Source organism: Amyelois transitella, chromosome 22 (assembly GCF_032362555.1).
Source record: "Amyelois transitella isolate CPQ chromosome 22, ilAmyTran1.1, whole genome shotgun sequence".
Classification (NCBI taxonomy): domain Eukaryota; kingdom Metazoa; phylum Arthropoda; class Insecta; order Lepidoptera; family Pyralidae; genus Amyelois; species Amyelois transitella.
This window is the reverse complement of record NC_083525.1, coordinates 8,828,286-8,845,322: the sequence shown is the minus strand read 5'-3', so window position 1 is coordinate 8,845,322 and position 17,037 is coordinate 8,828,286. Positions and strand designations below refer to the sequence as shown.

The 17,037-nt window shown below is 38.1% G+C and overlaps 2 protein-coding genes across 3 annotated transcripts in view; both read right to left on the bottom strand.

The window, feature by feature from the left end:
• LOC106140284 (poxin) overlaps positions 1-17,037 on the bottom strand; it is a 209,168-nt gene that overhangs the window by 83,800 nt on the left and 108,331 nt on the right. The window lies entirely within an intron of this gene.
• Positions 1-17,037, bottom strand: part of LOC106137289 (calcium/calmodulin-dependent protein kinase kinase 2) — an 82,784-nt gene that overhangs the window by 20,811 nt on the left and 44,936 nt on the right. Inside the window, exons 2-4 of the mRNA XM_060950785.1 lie at positions 6,334-6,405; positions 2,794-2,986; positions 2,242-2,295 (exon numbers count right to left, since the gene is read on the bottom strand). Coding sequence (XP_060806768.1) covers positions 2,242-2,295; positions 2,794-2,986; positions 6,334-6,405 — 319 coding nt within the window. The remainder of the gene's footprint in view (positions 1-2,241; positions 2,296-2,793; positions 2,987-6,333; positions 6,406-17,037) is intronic.

Sequence of the window (17,037 nt, the reverse complement as noted above, 5' to 3'; positions counted from 1 at the left end):
CAAGGGATATAGACGTGACTATATGTATGTATGTTTTTAGGTTCTTTATGTGATTCCGAAATTCCCGCGGGAACGTGAGTTAATGAGACTAAACCGCGGACATACTCCATCATATCAGTCATGATTAAATACATGATACTATCGCGCCAATGCAAAAGTTATCGACTTATTTGCATATTTTTTTCTTCTAAATTGTAGAGTGTGAAGGAAAAAAACATTTGCTGTAAACATTTGTACAACAGTAAAGATGTTCTTGTTAGCAAAGTGATGTGTCTTGTCGCCAATGCAATTACGGGATGCTCCCTCAGGATCGGGCGAGATCGCGTAGGATGCAATCTGTGTGATTTGACCTTTTATTTCTTACTAGCTTTTGTCAGAGACTTGCTGCTTTAAAATTTTGCCCTTCATTACACACAAAACTGTAAATTGACGTGCGATGTAAATGCTGCAGTTTAGTTTGTTCCGCCGCGCCGCTTCTTCTACACATGCGCTTTGGAAGCGGTAGTAGTTATAATTAGATTTTAGTGGTGTGACGTCAATAAGTGATACCTTGTATCCAATTTTGAAAATAAATCTATTCTATTCTAAACATAATATTCACGTCTTTATCCCATACGGGGTAGACGGAGCCAACAGTCTTTTGAAAGGTTATGACGTTCAGCTGTATGGCTTAGTGATGGAATTGAGATTAAAATAGTAACAGGTTTCTCGCCTCGGATTATCTAAACTACGGATTATTGTTAGTCTTAGCCTATCCCTAAGTCACCTTTTACGACATTCGTGAGAAATACATGGAGTGGTCCTTTTCATTTTCTATTGGTGCCGGGAACCACACGGCACTTTTAAAACGAATTACAGGGAAAACAAATGTACCAATAAGGGTAGTACATTTCTGATTTATGTACATTAGTTTCATTGCTAACTGATGTTCTCTCAGTGAGAAAATCTGCATCAGGCAATTTAACATATCCTTTTTACAAGCTCATTTCTATCTTAAATCAAATTCAAGTCTCGACATTACCACTTGGGTATAGGTTTCTTCTTAGGGTTATAGGGTTCTACCACAATCACTTCTTTTTTCTATCAATACGACAGTATAACTAAGTTCTGAATCTAATGTAACTTTAGCCCGTGTTATAATCATTTATTTGTCCTCTCAATATCGTTATTTTAACAGGCTATAACACGATACTTTACGAACGTGTCATTCCGAGTAGAGCGCGTCGTAAAAAGGCGGAGTCGGGAGTCTGGCTAGTATAGTTGATGTTTGGCTCTGTCACCCATGAACTATAAAGTTTATGACCGGCTTTGAAATACGGAGTTCAGTGGTGAGGATGACATGAGTGAGACACTTTCTTAATTTAAACGTACTGTGTCATCCCTGACTTGAATGTAAAATGGCTGACAGCCCTAAGTGCTACATACATATAATCACGTCTATATCCCTTGCGGGGTAGACAGAGCCAACAGTCTTGTAAAGACTGATAGGCCACGTTCAGCTATTTGGCTTTAAGATAGAATTGAGACCTAAATAGTGACAGGTTGCTAGCCCATCGCCTAAAAAAAGAATCTCAAGCTTGTAAGCCTATCCCTTAGTCGCCTTTTACGACATCCATGGGAAAGAGATGGAGTGGTCCCATTCTTTTTTGTATTGGTGCCGGGAACCACACGACACCCCTAAGTGCTGTCCCTTCAAAATAGTGCCCACTTCGATCTTCGAAGGGGTGAGATCCTCAGTCTCATTCCAAATTCTGATCGTGACAGTTGTCTGTCAGTTCTATACTATTTATTTGTTTTATTTATAAACCTTTTTTCTAAAACCTACTTTACGAGACTCGATCTAACATTAAACTAGACGAAGCCGAAAAATCAAACTAATTCCCGTTCCCGCGAAAATTTATTTACGTTTCTTGCTACCCCTTTTCACCGTACAGGTTTTGCCTTCAATTCCTTCGCTCGAGTCACTTCCCGAGTCGATCAGGACATCTCCAAGTCATTACATACATAAAATCACGCCTCTTTCCCGGAGGGGTAGGCAGTGACTCTTTCCACTTGCCACGATCTCTGCATATTTCCTTCCCTTCATCCACATTCATAACTCTCTTCTCCAAGTTGTTCTAGTTTCAAATCGCTGGTATACGGGTTTCTCTTGAGTCGCGAGGGTATTTAATACCTCCTCTATAATTCTTTTTATTTTTACATACCGGCCTAATTATCTTAACAGATCGTAATAATACTCACATAATGTGTATCGTCTTCTTCATTATAAGCTAACTTAACAATTCCATATGAACCCTGAAACAAAATAAATAACAATTAGAATAACACAAAACCAGGGGCTATCTTGCAATGCGTTCAATAAAACTTCACTAATGGAGATTTTACTTGATCGCTTACAGTCCACGATATCTTTGGTACTTACAGAGAAAGAAGGAGGACTAATGGTCAAAATTAAGTAAGTTTCATTAAGTGAACCTGTTAGTGTGACCCTGGATTCAGCCTGGTCGGGATTTGAACCCGGAATCATGTACGTCACAGAAATAAACACACTAATGCCTGCACGAAGGAGATTGTCTGTTGCTTGCTAGAAAAAAGCTTTATCTATGGTTCCCGGGATTCTAAAATAGGACCATTTCATATCTTTCTCATAGATGACGTAAAAGTCGACTAAGGGACAGGATGATAAACTTGAGGATCTTCTTTTAGGCGATGGTATAACAATCAGTATTATGCCTTGACGTGGCTTTTCAGTCTTTTTGGAACTGTTGGCTACATCTGTGTGCGTGTAAATACCTGTCCTATAGGCTCCAGCAATCTATACTGGTTCAGCTGGACGTATCCCGAGGCCTGGGCCAGGGAGACCCTCCGGGACTCGCGGGGGAGCCGGCGGGGGCGCGGGGAGCCCTGGCCCCCGCATTCCGCTGACTTGGCTGCGTGCGCGCGGAGCAGCGTCGACCGGTCACCGCTGGCTTGGTATGTTGATAGTCTGCAAGAGGATATATGGGTTATGTTGTGTTAATTCTGTTCTATACTTCTGTCATCACCTTGGCCTTTGTCGTAGCCCAGAACCGGACTAAGGTGACGAATGACCTGACCCAAGGATAAAGTCGTATATGAGGTTTGAATTTTGTGACCTTATATTTTAGAGCAATAATATGTACATACATACATAAAATCACGTCTATATATACGAGTAGATTAGAATAGGACCAGCCTATCTCTTTCCCATGGATGTTGTAAAAGGCGACTAAGAGATAGGCTTATATACTTGAGATTCTTCTTTTATGCGATGGGCTAGCAACCTGTCACTATTTGAATCACAATTCCATCATTATGCCAAACAGGTGAATGTGGCCTATGAGTCTTTTAAAGACAGTTGGTTAAGTCCACCCCGCAAGCGATATAGACGTGATTATATGTACGTATGTCTACATTTAAGGCTCTATAAAATTGTAAATTTAAATACGACGCTCGTAAACTAAAGTTTCGCTTGTAAACATGGCGGGCAAGTGGCCTGCTCCATTTAATTAAGACTCTGTTCTGCCGGCGTTGTAACAATATTGAGCGAATCCCGCTGAGGTTTGTGGACCTGACTCGTTTTTATTTACTCCTTTGAAATGAGAGATGTTTAAAAGTTAATTTTATATTTTCACAAGGGAATTAACTGTTTTTGGCATTACAAATACCTCTTTATTGCGGGAATACAGGAAGAAAAGATGTTACAGTCATTTCGTGTCACTGTGACACACTTCAAAAGACGTACAATAATAATATTGTACGAGTGGTTTTAGTTAACTGTTCGTTTACCGACGCGGTAAGATTTTATTAAATTTTATACATTATTATTGTAATTAAAAAAATCTTATTTGTTACAACTCATATTATTGTTATAACTGTTCGATCACCAACGCTCTGCTATAGATACACATACATACATATATATATTCATAGAAATCTGAATATAGCTTTATTATTCAAATTTTTGACCACAAGAGATTTACGAAATGTCTAGGAATGTTTTATGAGCATTCGTACACACATTCTGCTGTTTATCGCGTGCCAGTAAAGTTGAATGTGTACAAATATTATGTTTCCTTTATGGCATTAGGCTTTGCTTGAAAATTGTAGACATATTTTCACTTTTGTATCTTCTCTCTCTCTCTTTCTTTTTCATAATATATGTACTATGATCTATATCTTTCTTTTTCATAATATATGATTCCTTTATTTACGGCATCTGGCTTTGCTTGTAAATTGTAGACATATTTTTACTTTTTTCTTCTATCTCTCTCTCTCTTTCTTTTTCTCTCTCATTGCAGCTTATTACATGCTGTATTCTTCAGGCTTTGAAGTCCGGTGCCTGCTTAGCTAAACGTGGCCTTCGAACTTGTTAACATAGCTCTGTCAACTCCGTCATAGAAAAAGACGTGACATGCATCTGTGTGTTTAATGTACTGCTACATTTGTTTAGAACTAAGAGTGAATTCCCACGGGAACGGTACGGAAAGTTTCGCAAGCGGAGATGCCGATGTAATCTAAAAATCTTAGTTAAAACTTCTTTATTAATAATGACTGACTGACATACATCGTACAGTCAAACCGCTGGGCTTTTACTGATCAAGAGGTGCACTAAGATAGGATTACCAGAACTTAACGCGACTTTTCATTATATTATTTATCATTATCATTACCGCATACGTCCTAGTCTGGTGTGGTACAATGGCAAAGCAAAATTGACAAATTTTACATCCACATACATACATATGGTCACGTCTATATCCCTTGCGGGGTAGACAGAGCAAACAGTCTTGAAAAGACTGAATGGCCACGTTCAGCTATTTGGCTAAATGATGGAATAGAATTGAGATTCAAATAGAGGCAAGTTGCTAGCCCATCGCCTAAAAAAAGAATCCCAAGTTTGTAAGCCTATCTTTTAGTCGCCTTTTACGACATCCATGGGAAAGGGATGGAGTGGTTCTATTCTTTTTTTTTATTGGTGCCAGGAACCACACGGCACTTTACATCCACCTATGAAAAATTGTTTAAAACTAACTAACTAACCACCAAGAACGATTTAATCTCCTCTCCACGACTATTACGGAGAACTATTGACAAAGCAAAACTAATAACTGGCTAAAGAGATGTCGGAAAGTCTCTCCGTGAGTCGTGAAGAAACTTCTGAAACGTTTGAAACTTTCAGAACCAATTTGCGCGATTCGTTCACATCGAAAGCCTGTGTAATTACGGTATGTAACATAACATAACATCACGTCTATATTCCTTGCGGGGTAGACAGAGCCCACAGTCATTAAAAGTCTGAAAGGCTACTTGGTTTGATGATAGAATTGAGATGTGAATAGTGACAGGTTGCTAGTCCCATCACCTAAAAGAGGAATCCCAAGTATATAAGCCTATCCCTTAGTCTTTTACGACATCCACGGTCCTATTCTTTTTTATATTGGTGCCAGGAACCACACATGTATTGAAAGTTAATTTGACCATTTAAAAGGCGCACCGTAGACCCTTCTTCAGGGATGAAGCGGGATTCAAATCCAGGAGGATGAAAAATAAAACAGACAGACACATTTTCTTATACTTTTTTATAGTGACAACGCCCTAAACAAGGATTTGTAGCCAAGAGCGAACGTAGCAAGGAGTAGTCTTAGATGAACGAAACTTATGACCAGTCGGCGTTCAGGGGAAAGGTCAGGGCATGACCCTAAATCCGCCAGTTTGAATTGTGTAATATGTGTTAAGCAAAAGAAGTATGCAGGGATCGGAGCTAGTGGTACTCGTAAGATTTATTTATTCACACACTTTATACTTATCCTAACAGTATTACATGCGATAAGTATACATACATACATAAAATCACGCCTCTTTCCCGGAGGGGTAGGCAGAGACTACCTCTTTCCACTTGCCACGATCTCTGCATATTTCCTTCGCTTCATCCACATTCATAACTCTCTTCATGCAAGCTCGGCGGTTACGACAAGTACTCTTACAATGATTCACATAAAATAATGATAAAAAAAGAAACAAAATATAAACAATGTACCTAATTCTAAAATATGGGACCAAAATGTGATCTGATATGGAACAAGCAAGCGGTAGACAACTGGGTTCATTTACCCACAGCCCACAGCACCATAACAGATCACACAGTGAGTTACTCTTGTGAATTCGCTTACAGAACACGAGAACAAATCTACCAATTCCGCCACCTCGTTTAATAACAATAACGTGCGAACAAACGGAGATTTTTGAACTAGGCTAAGATGTAGTCTCTGCCTCCCCCTCCAGGGAAGAAGCGTGATGATATTATAGGCTTACCTGTTACTGTCAGCATTTGGCCATCGTGTATCGTGATCCCTGGTCGCTGAGGACACGTCCAAGGCGGAGTGTCTGGAACAAACAAAGAAACTGTTAGTATTTACTAGGTGACTAAGAGAAAAATAATAAAAGGTATATTTTGCCGTGCCGTGCCGTGTGGTTCCCGGCACCAATACCAAAAAAGAATAGGACCACTCCATCTCTTTCCCATGGATGTCGTAAAAGGCGACTAAGGGCTAGGCTTACAAACTTGGGATTCTTATTTTTAGGCGATGGGACAGCAACCTGTCACTTTTTGAATCTCAATTCTATCATTAAGCCAAATAGCTGAACGTGGCCATTCAGTCTTTTCAAGACTGTTGGCTCTGTCTACTCCGCAAGGGATATGGACGTGACCATATGTATGTATGTATATTTTTGTCTGAAAAAGTGTTGATTAAGGTCGTCTTGGACAAGGTCAGGTCAATAGTACCGGAAACCATCGAGCTTGTATGAAGAGAGTTATGAATGTGGATGAAGCGAAAGAAGTATGCAGTGATCGTGGCAAGTGGAAAGATGTGGTCTCAGTGTTTTTTGTATGTAAGAAAAAGAGCGGTATCTATACTAATATTATAGTTTGTTTGTTTGTTTGAACGCGCTAATTTCAGGAACTGTATGTACTACTGGTTTGAATTGAAAAATTATTTTTGTGTTGAATAGACCATTTATCGAGGAAGTATTTAGGCTATATAACATCACGCTGCAACTATTAGGAGCAAAGAAAAAATGAAAAATGTGAAATAAAACGGGAAAAATTATTCATCCTTGAGGGCTTTAATGGCCCAAAATAACTTTACCACGCGGACGAAGTCACGGGTACAGCTAGTCGTTAATAATTGCCGTGAGAATTTTTTGTACATCAGTTTTTTTGCCTGATGCGAGTACAAATATACAGACAGAAGAACAGACAGAAAGATTCTAAATATTAGATTTTTGGCATCTTTTGGTCATATTTTTTGCTTATATATATTTCAAGTACATCTGTCAGTTACTGTTTTTTATATGTATGGATCTCAGGACATTAAGAAATTATACATACATACATACATACATACATACATAAAATCACGCCTCTTTCCCGGAGGGGTAGGCAGAGACTACCTCTTTCCACTTGCCACGATCTCTGCATACTTCTTTCGCTTCGTCCACATTCATAACTCTCTTCATACAAGCTCGGCGGTTTCGGGTACTTTTGACCTGACCCTTTACCAGGACGTCCTTAATTTGATCAAGATACGTTCGTCTAGGTCTTCCCACTCCGACCTTTCCCTCCACACTCTCCTTGTATATCTGCTTAGTCAACCTGCTTTCATTCATCCTCTCCACATGACCGAACCATCTTAACATACCCTTTTCTATTCCTGTAACTACATCTTCTTTCACATCACAACATTCCCTTATCACGCTGTTCCTTATCCTGTCACTCAATTTCACACCCATCATACTCCTTAACGCTCTCATTTCCACTGCATTTATTCTGCTTTCATGCTTCTTTTGCCATACCCAACTTTCACTCCCATACATTAATGTCGGGACCAACACGCCCCTGTGCACAGCCAGTCGAGCCTTTTTGGATAGTTTCTGACTGCTCATAAAGGCATGCAAAGCTCCATTCACCAAATTAAGAAATTAAGAAGAAATTATAAGGGATCCTTTTTACATTTAGAACCCTAAAATTACAGTAATACATACATAAATAAAATCACATTTCCCTTGCGGGTTAGACAGAGCCAACAGTCCTCAAAAGACTGATCGGCCACGTTCCGCTGTTTGACTAAATGATGGATTTAAATAGTGACAGGTTGCTAAGCCCATTGCCTACAAAAAGTATCCCAAGTTTATAAGCCTATCTCTTAGTCGCTTTTTACGAAATCTATGGGAAAGAGATAGAGTGGTACTATTCTTTGCCGGAAACCACACAGCACAACAGTATAACAATGTTATCACGATCAAATGCATGGTGCAGTGCAGCGAAAATAGTAATAAATCTGACTTAGATTGAAATCGCATTTTGTAGGTCAAAATTAATAAAAATTCTGAGGTTCGTCTAGGAGGCCGCAGCGTGATAACACTGCATTATAATGGTTACCGCTGAAATTTGACCTCTGACCTTAGACATAACTTTTACCTATAGAAGCTAATTATTGACCAAATTGAGCTGGTTGAGTAATACTCGTATTAGACAATACTGGCTTCGCACGGGTAGCATTTATATATATAAACCTTCCTCTTTAATTACTCGTTAGTAAATTAAAAAAAAATACATCAATATCTGTTATGTAGTCTTAAACATCTAAGCATATATAGGTAGCCAATCACCTTTCTTTTCTTTAGTGTCCCCCCACCCTAAGTTTGACTGGAAGAGACTGCTTTAGCGATAAGTCCGCTTTTGTACCTCATAACCGGTTTTTTTTCTTAAGAGTTATCTATCTACATACAGACATACAGAGGAACAGACGCGGAAAACGACTTTGCTTTATACAATGTAGTGACGTGTGTATAAAACACACGTATAATTTTATATTTTATTACAGTTTGAATTGTTTTAATTCTGAAACAAAAGTAATCAGACTTTATTTTAAATTTCAAATAAATAATCTATATATAAAGCTTGGTACTTTCCCAAATGTTATGGATGACGGTTTCTTGGTATTATTTAAAAAGATAATTAATTTAAAAAGTTCGGCGATCGTTGCTTTCCGGGTAAAATTAAAGTAATAATTGTTGGGTAAGAAAGTTTTTATTATGGACAAAAAATAAAACAAAAATTTGTTCGCTACGGGTTTACGGCCCCTTTAAAAAATTCTGTTTTTTTCACATCTCAATAATTTTCCTCAAGAAGTATGATTGTATTTAATATAAAATTACATAAAAATTCTACACCAGAAAATGTTTGTGTACGGAGGAAGTTATCTCAACTCTAAACTTTTTATCAAATTGCCACGCATTTTTTTTTCCATTTGAATTTAAACAATTTTTTTTTTGATTAGATAGTGTATTTTATTCGAAACTGACAGAATTTTTTTTTAAAGTTTGTTCGCACCAACGTCTCCAATTTTATTTCTAATCCATAACTACACTGGTTATCAGGTAGAACAGTCACGAGAAGACTTAAAGGCCATAAATTGTGACAGGTTGCTAGCCCATCGCCTAAAAAGTATCTTAAGAGTTAATTTTCATTTATTACTCGAGCATGTCTGTCTCAGCGAAAAATTGTTTCCAATTATGACGTACTAGAGGCCGCCCGAGACTTCGTCCGCGAAATCCGGAGTTACCGTGACTCCGGGATCAAAAGAAGCCTTCTGGGTCTTCAGCTACATACAAATCTCATCGTAATCGGTTCAGTAGTATATGCGTGAAAGAGTAACAAACACCCATACACACTCGCAAACGCATTTATAATATAAGCAGGATAGTGAAATTAATTAAGGATATCTAACGCACACAATACATACTCATATAACTTAATGCGCAAGGTCCATGCGTGCTTTATCTCCGTTTGTCCAACAAAGTTCAGCAATTTCAAGATGGCGGCCGAAGATATACGAGAACTCTGTGTGGAACGCTTTGAAAGGAGCTTTATATTGGTTTATTGGAAATTTAACTATATCAGGTTTAGCTTAAAGGGTCTGGTTATCTTGAAAAGGCAAAAGACGTACATGCGAACATATATATTTATATATAATCACGTCTTATTCATCCTTATGGGGTAGCGGAGTCAACAGTCTCGAAAAGACTGACAGGCCACGTTCAGCTGTATGGCTTAATGATAGAGTTGAGATTCAAATAGTGACAGGTTGCTAGTTGATCGCCTTCAAGAAGAATCCTAAGGTAAGAAGAGGCTTAGAGAAAGGTATGGAGTGGTCCTATTTAAAAGTGTCGGTAACCACACAGCACACAAAATAAATATTATTGTTATATTTCAAGTCTACGTTTGACTAAGGGATAGGCTTACAAACTTGGGATTCTTCTTTAAGGCGATGGGCTAGCAACCTGTCACTATTTGAATCTCAATTCTATCATCAAGCCAAACAACTGAACATGTACTATCAGTCTTTTCAAGACCGTTGGCTCTGCCTACCCCGCAAGGGGAATAGACGTGACTATGTGTATGTATGTACGTTTGAAACTTTCAAACATAAACCAGGATATAAAGGGTCGTATGACCTTGCATTCTAATCCGTTAAAAACAAATAAAACGGTGGAAGCTGGATTATATTAATCCATTTCCTTGTCCATTTATGCCGATTTTTAAACGTAATAATCTTTTAGGCATTACCGGTTTTTATGCCGGAATATTTAATTCCGGTAAAAAAATATTTTTTTACCTGCTAAGCCGCTTATTTTAAACTAGAGGCCGCCCGCGACTTCGTCCGCATGGAAACCCTATCAATCCCGCGGGAACTCTGGGATAAAAAGTAGCCTATGTGTTATTCTGGGTCTTCAGCTACCTACATACCAAATTTCATGGTAATCGGTTCAGTAGTTTTTGCGTGAAAGAGTAACAAACATCCATACATCCATACAAACTTTCGCCTTTATAATAGTAGTAGGATGGTCCAGGGTTTTACCTCCGGGACAGGGTTTTGACGTAAATTTTGCAATAACCTGGATGTTTTCGACGTATATTGCATCTTTTGTATTCCCTGCCCTGGGTTTTAGTCTCGGTTGCATTTTAATATTTGCAGGGGAACCTAACCCGTATAGGATTGATTATGGTCACACATCCAGTTGCCTGAATGTGCAGGTTTCCTCACAATGTTTTCCCTCACCGTATCCGTTAGTATTCAAACTAATCTAACATATCTTCGAAAAAGTCATTGGTACACGGCCAAGGTGGGAATTGAACCTGTGCCTTTCTGCGCATCACGCATTTTAACCGGGCACCTTACCGATTTAACCACCGACACTCAAGGATTAAGAGGTATATACATACATACATATAGTCACGTCTATATCCCTTACGGGGTAGGCAGAGCCAATAGTCTCGAAAAGACTGAATGGCCACGTTCAGCTGCTCGGCTTAATGATGGAATTGAGAATTAATCCAAATAGTGACAGGTTGCTAGCCCATCGCCTAAAAAAAGGATCGCAATTTTATAAGCCTATCCCATAGTCGCCTTTTACGACATCCATGGGAAAGAGATGGAGTGGTCCTATTCTTTTTTGTATTGGTGCCGGGAACCACACGGCACCTAAGAGGTAGGTACATCACCTAATTTATAACTATGTTTGTATTTGTATAATTATGTTATGCATTTTCCTTAACGGCCTTAACATAAAACGGTATGATGACAACAGATTAGCATAACAAATCGTAAAGCGTAAGGGCTACAATTATGTGCAATAAATATTAAGTTTTATGAGTTCAAGTATGTAATTGTTTTGGTGTTAAATATGTATACGGGATACAGAGACATTTGCAATCTTGAAATTTATGATTTGTTATGATAATATTACATACATACATATAATCACGTCTATATCCCTTGCGGGGTAGACAGAGCCAACAGTCTTAAAAAGATTGATAGGCCACGTTCAGCTATTTGGCTTAATAATAGAATTGAGATTCAAATAGTGACTGGTTGCTAGCCCATCGCTTAAAAAAGAATCCCAAGTTTATAAGCCTATCCCTTAATCGGCTTTTACGACATCCAAGGAAACAAGATGAAGTGGTCCTATTCTTTTTTAATGGTGCCGGGAAACACACGGTATTTATAATATTAGAATGCGAATATTTTATTTCGGCTTCGCATTGTAAGCTATACATATGATAAAAAGCTTTTGCTTTTATTAGCAAAGAGTTATTATTTTTTTGTTATTCTTTATTGTTTTTATTTAGAATTGTTTCGTCTAGACGATAACAAAAATCATACAGCTACTCAAAATAGCTTCCTAGCATAGTAACAAATCTAAATGCCATCAGATAGTTGTAAACACCATCTTGACCTGCCTTAACTGAGTTCACATAACACTTTCAACGATGTGTCTATTGGAATATTCCTACACAGACCACAAACCGGTTTAATTTGTTTACACATAAATTTGTATACTTAAATTAGACCGGTTATAAATATTATGTAAGTATTAGCATGTATGTTTAGTTAAATATGTTAAACGTTATTTATGCACACGCCATACCGCTCAAAAATTCATCTCTCCTCTCACGGGTCTACTGGAACAGATTTCTTTTGAAATAAGTAGCACCTTTGTACTTGAATTACTGTAATAAATGCTCCTGTACATATAATTTTGTGTACATAAATAAATAAATAATAAATAAATTTATCGATATTAACAGATTTTGTCTCTGAGCTCATAAATAATTTGAGAAAAAATATAGATTACGCTAATAAAATTGGGATTCTTGTAGAAACTTGTCACTATTTGAATCTCAATTCCATCATTAAACCTTGCAGCTGAACGTGGCCTTTCAGTCTTGAAAAGACTGTTGGCTCTGTCTGCAAGGGAGCACACATAGCTTGTAACTGATCGGAAATGGTACACGTTCATTGAACAAAATAAAATGACACGTTTGAAATATACTTTCATAATCCTACTAATATTATAAATGCGAAAGTTTGTGAGTATGTCAGGATGTCAGTATGGATGTTTGTAACTCTCTCACGCAAAAACTACTGAACCGATTACGATGAAATTTGGTATGTAGGTAGTTGAAGACCCAGAATAACACATAGGCTTCTTTTTATCCCGGAGTTCCCGCGGTATTGATAGGATTTCCACGCGGACGAAGTCGCGGGCGGCCTCTAGTCTTAAATAGAATTTAGACCAACTTAACTCAGCCAATGTGTATAGAGGTTATGTGGTAACACATTAAACTAATGTAATCTGACATGTCGACAAATTAAACTGGTTGTGGAATGGAGCCGTTCTAATGAGCGGAAATATCACCGGCTATTTACGAATACCTATTTATTAGCAATATTTACTGAGTTATTAAACCGGTAAAGCAAAAACATCGCGATGAAACCGCAACTTATAGAATTGGGATATAGTCATGATTTTATGTATGTATGTATACCTTATCTTCATTTAGCACCTTCTAATTTTCGTAGCGTGACGTACAAACATATTCTTATCAGGTCATTGTGAAACTATTAATTTAAATTTCTATTTATTTATGTGTTCGTATCTTATTTCAAGAATTAATTGCTAAGCTTCCTAAATGAATGACAAAAGTATAGAACCGGTTTGATAATGAACTTTTTGTTAGGGGAATTTAATCTAGTTAAATAAAGAAAAAAAAAACAAAACAGATCTACTCCAAAGCCAATTTTCCCCTGGTCCAGTAATTCGGCAGAATTGTGAAAAAGAAAAAACTAAATGGTCGAGAGAATTCAAGCTGACTGTGACAAAACTCGCGTGAGCTCTCAAAATAAAGGACTGAGAATCACCCTGTTTGGGACTCGCCGACACAAATTATCACGTTTTTGTGTTGTTTTCGTGTTTGTGAACTAACAGATATTTCGTCATGTCTAGACTTAGTTTCGTCTGGACTTGAAATTCGCAGTAGTATATTCATTAAAATCGGTCCAGTGGTTTAGGCGCGAAAGCGTTACAGTCAGACAGAGTTACTTCGTACATATAATGTATGCGAAAAACCTGAACTGTTTTGTAGGTGGCGCTAACTTCGTCGCTTTTTGTAAGTGACGTTAAATTCGTTGCTTTTTGTAGGTGGCGCTAAATTCGGCGCTTTTTGTAAGTGACGTTAAATTCGTTGATATTTGTAGGTGGCGCTAAATTCGTCGCTTTTTGTAAGTGACGTTAAATTCGTTGCTTTCTGTAGGTAGTGCTAATTTCGCCGTTTTTTGCAGATGGCGCTAAATTAAAAAAAAAACAGTAAAATCTTGTAAACACTAAATAGCGTTGCTCAAAAGGTTTCCTACATTTAGTCACCATTACGTGCCTCCAATGGAGGTCAACAAGCTGGCTCGCTATCTCGACTTTGAGTGCGCCTCGTCTAAACTTTAAGGCTTTTAACACCCTTATCTTGGTTGTAAACTTTATTAAGGTTGTCGAGTATTTTTTTTTAGGAAACAGACGTTTTAAGTGCTGAATTGTAAAGCGCACGCACAATTTTTTTTTGATTTTTTATTTAAAACATAACCTTGATTATAAAAGGTTGAACAAGGTGAATTGTTCATGAATAAAATAATGGACCTCTTTTTTATATATACTTTTTTCTATGGATGTTGTGATTGGTACATACATACATTAAATCACGCCTTTTTCCCGGAGGGGTAAGCAGAGACTACATCTTTCTAGCTTAGCATCTTTCTTCTCTGCATACATATTTCGCTCCATCCACATACACATTGTAATTTGTGATTATAGAAAAGCACTCAAAGCACATAGGTAGCAAGACCTTAAATTGTAAAAAAATGCATTTGATCGTTTATGGAATTTCGGACGATACGTCGAAAAAAGACATACATACATACATATGGTCACGTCTATATCCCTTGCGGGGTAGACAGAGCCAACAGTCTTGAAAAGACTGAATGGCCACGTTCAGCTATTTGGCTTAATGATAGAATTGAGATTCAAATAGTGACAGGTTGCTAGCCCTTCGCCTAAAAGAAGAATCCCAAGTTTATAAGCCTATCCCTTAGTCGCCTTTCACGACATCCATGAGAAAGAGATGGAGTGATCCTATTCTTTTTTCTAATGGTGCCGGGAACCGCACGTCACGACGGACGGTACGTACAAAAAAAGACTTATGATTCCTTATGCCCCGGGACAAAGTTCGTCTCCGTGGGATATTCGGTGAACGATAAATAAACGTGGGCGGAGCCGCGGGCAGAAGTGATTCTCCACGTGTAACGGTAATTCCACGGGTTAAAATTCAAACCTTCTCTGGTGGTGAAAATATTTTATTTTTTTCTTTAATGTCATATTGCGCGCCAGCTTTTTCTTTTCCCGTGTAGACTTTAAAAGTCTATCAAGGAAAATGTTAATATACTAGATTCTTATTTCAGGCGTTGGGCTAGCAAACTATCACTAATTGAAACTTAATTCAATAATTTAGTCATACTATACATATAGACTAAGGGATAGGCTTTTAACTTGATATTCTTCTTATAGGCGATGGGCAAGCAACCTGTCACAATTTGAATCTCAATTCCATCATTAAGCCAGCTGAGCGTGGACTGTCAGTCTTTCAAGACTGCTGGCTCTGTCTACCCCGCAAGGGATATAGACCTGATTATATGAATTAATTTAATCATACCACTGAACGTTTTCAGACTTTTCAAGACTTTTGGCTCTGTCTACTTCGAAAGGGATAAACACGTGATTAATAATGTATGTATGTTAAATTCAAATTCATGTTGTAAAACGAAGACAGTTTTCAAAGTAAACATTATTCTAGGCTCCGTGTGGTCGCTAGAGATACAAAGTTACATGTCTGTGTGTCCAGTGTCCCCCACATCGGAAACTAGCGCACAATCAACAGACGGACGACACAAACAGACTTCGCTATGCATATTCATGATATCAGCACTCCCACACGGACATTGTTCGTTTTCATAGTCCTGAAAGTTTACGGTTTTAGGATGAGGGTGTTGACATTGCTTTAATTATACTATCTAATTGATTTATTCATCACTATTATGTATATTACTACGCGCGAAATTAGCGCCGCCCACAAAAGGCTATAGGTTTATGCAAATCCTACGGGAACTATAGTTTTTACTAAGATGAAAAGTACCCTAAGTCTTTGTCCAGTCTCTTAATTATATACACTTACGCAAAATTTAAGGTAAACAAATAAACTTAATTTCGCATTTGTAACATTAATCAAGATAACATTTATGCTTTTCGGAGTAGCCACTGACTGATAAAAACGCATTAGCCCAAACCGTTATGTCCAGAGATTTAAAATTTCCTTATATGGCGTAGGGGTGTGTTAAGAAAGGACTTCCCCAAAAATAATGGGATGTTTTACCTTACGCGGGCATAATACCATCTTATGACGTCGAACCACTGCGGTCTCCCCCGCGCCCTCGTCACAGCCCGGGAGCCCTATATGAAGCGCCCGTCTTCTCCTTAGGACTATTACAGCGCTAACCAAGTAGCTATCTCCTGGGCGCTCCTTGCTGGATCTCGAGTCTATAGCTAAACGCTCTTGAATATTTTTAAACCACTCCGCTTATAAAGGTTGTAGTTATTCGATCTTTAAATTATCTCTCATCTCTCTTTTTGACGGCCTCTGTGGCGCAGCGGTAGGACGCTTGTCTGTAACACCGGAGGTCCCGGGTTCGAATACTGGCCAGGGCATGATGTAAAAAGAACTTTTTCTGATTGGCCTGGGTCTTGGGTGTTTATCTATATAAGTATTTATTATAAAATATAGTATCGTTGAGTTAGTATATCGTAACAAAAGTCTCGAACTTACTTCGAGGCTAACTCAATCAGTGTAATTTGTCCCGTATATATATATTTTTTTTTATCTCTTACATACATACATATGTTCACGTCTATATCCCTAGCGGGGTAGACAGAGCCACCAGTCTTGAAAAGACTGATAGGTCACGCTCAGCTGTTTGGCTTAGTGATAGAACTGAGATTCAAATAGTGACAGGTTGCTAGCCCATCGCCTAAATGAAGAACCCCTAGGTTATAAGCCTATCCCTTAGTCGCCTT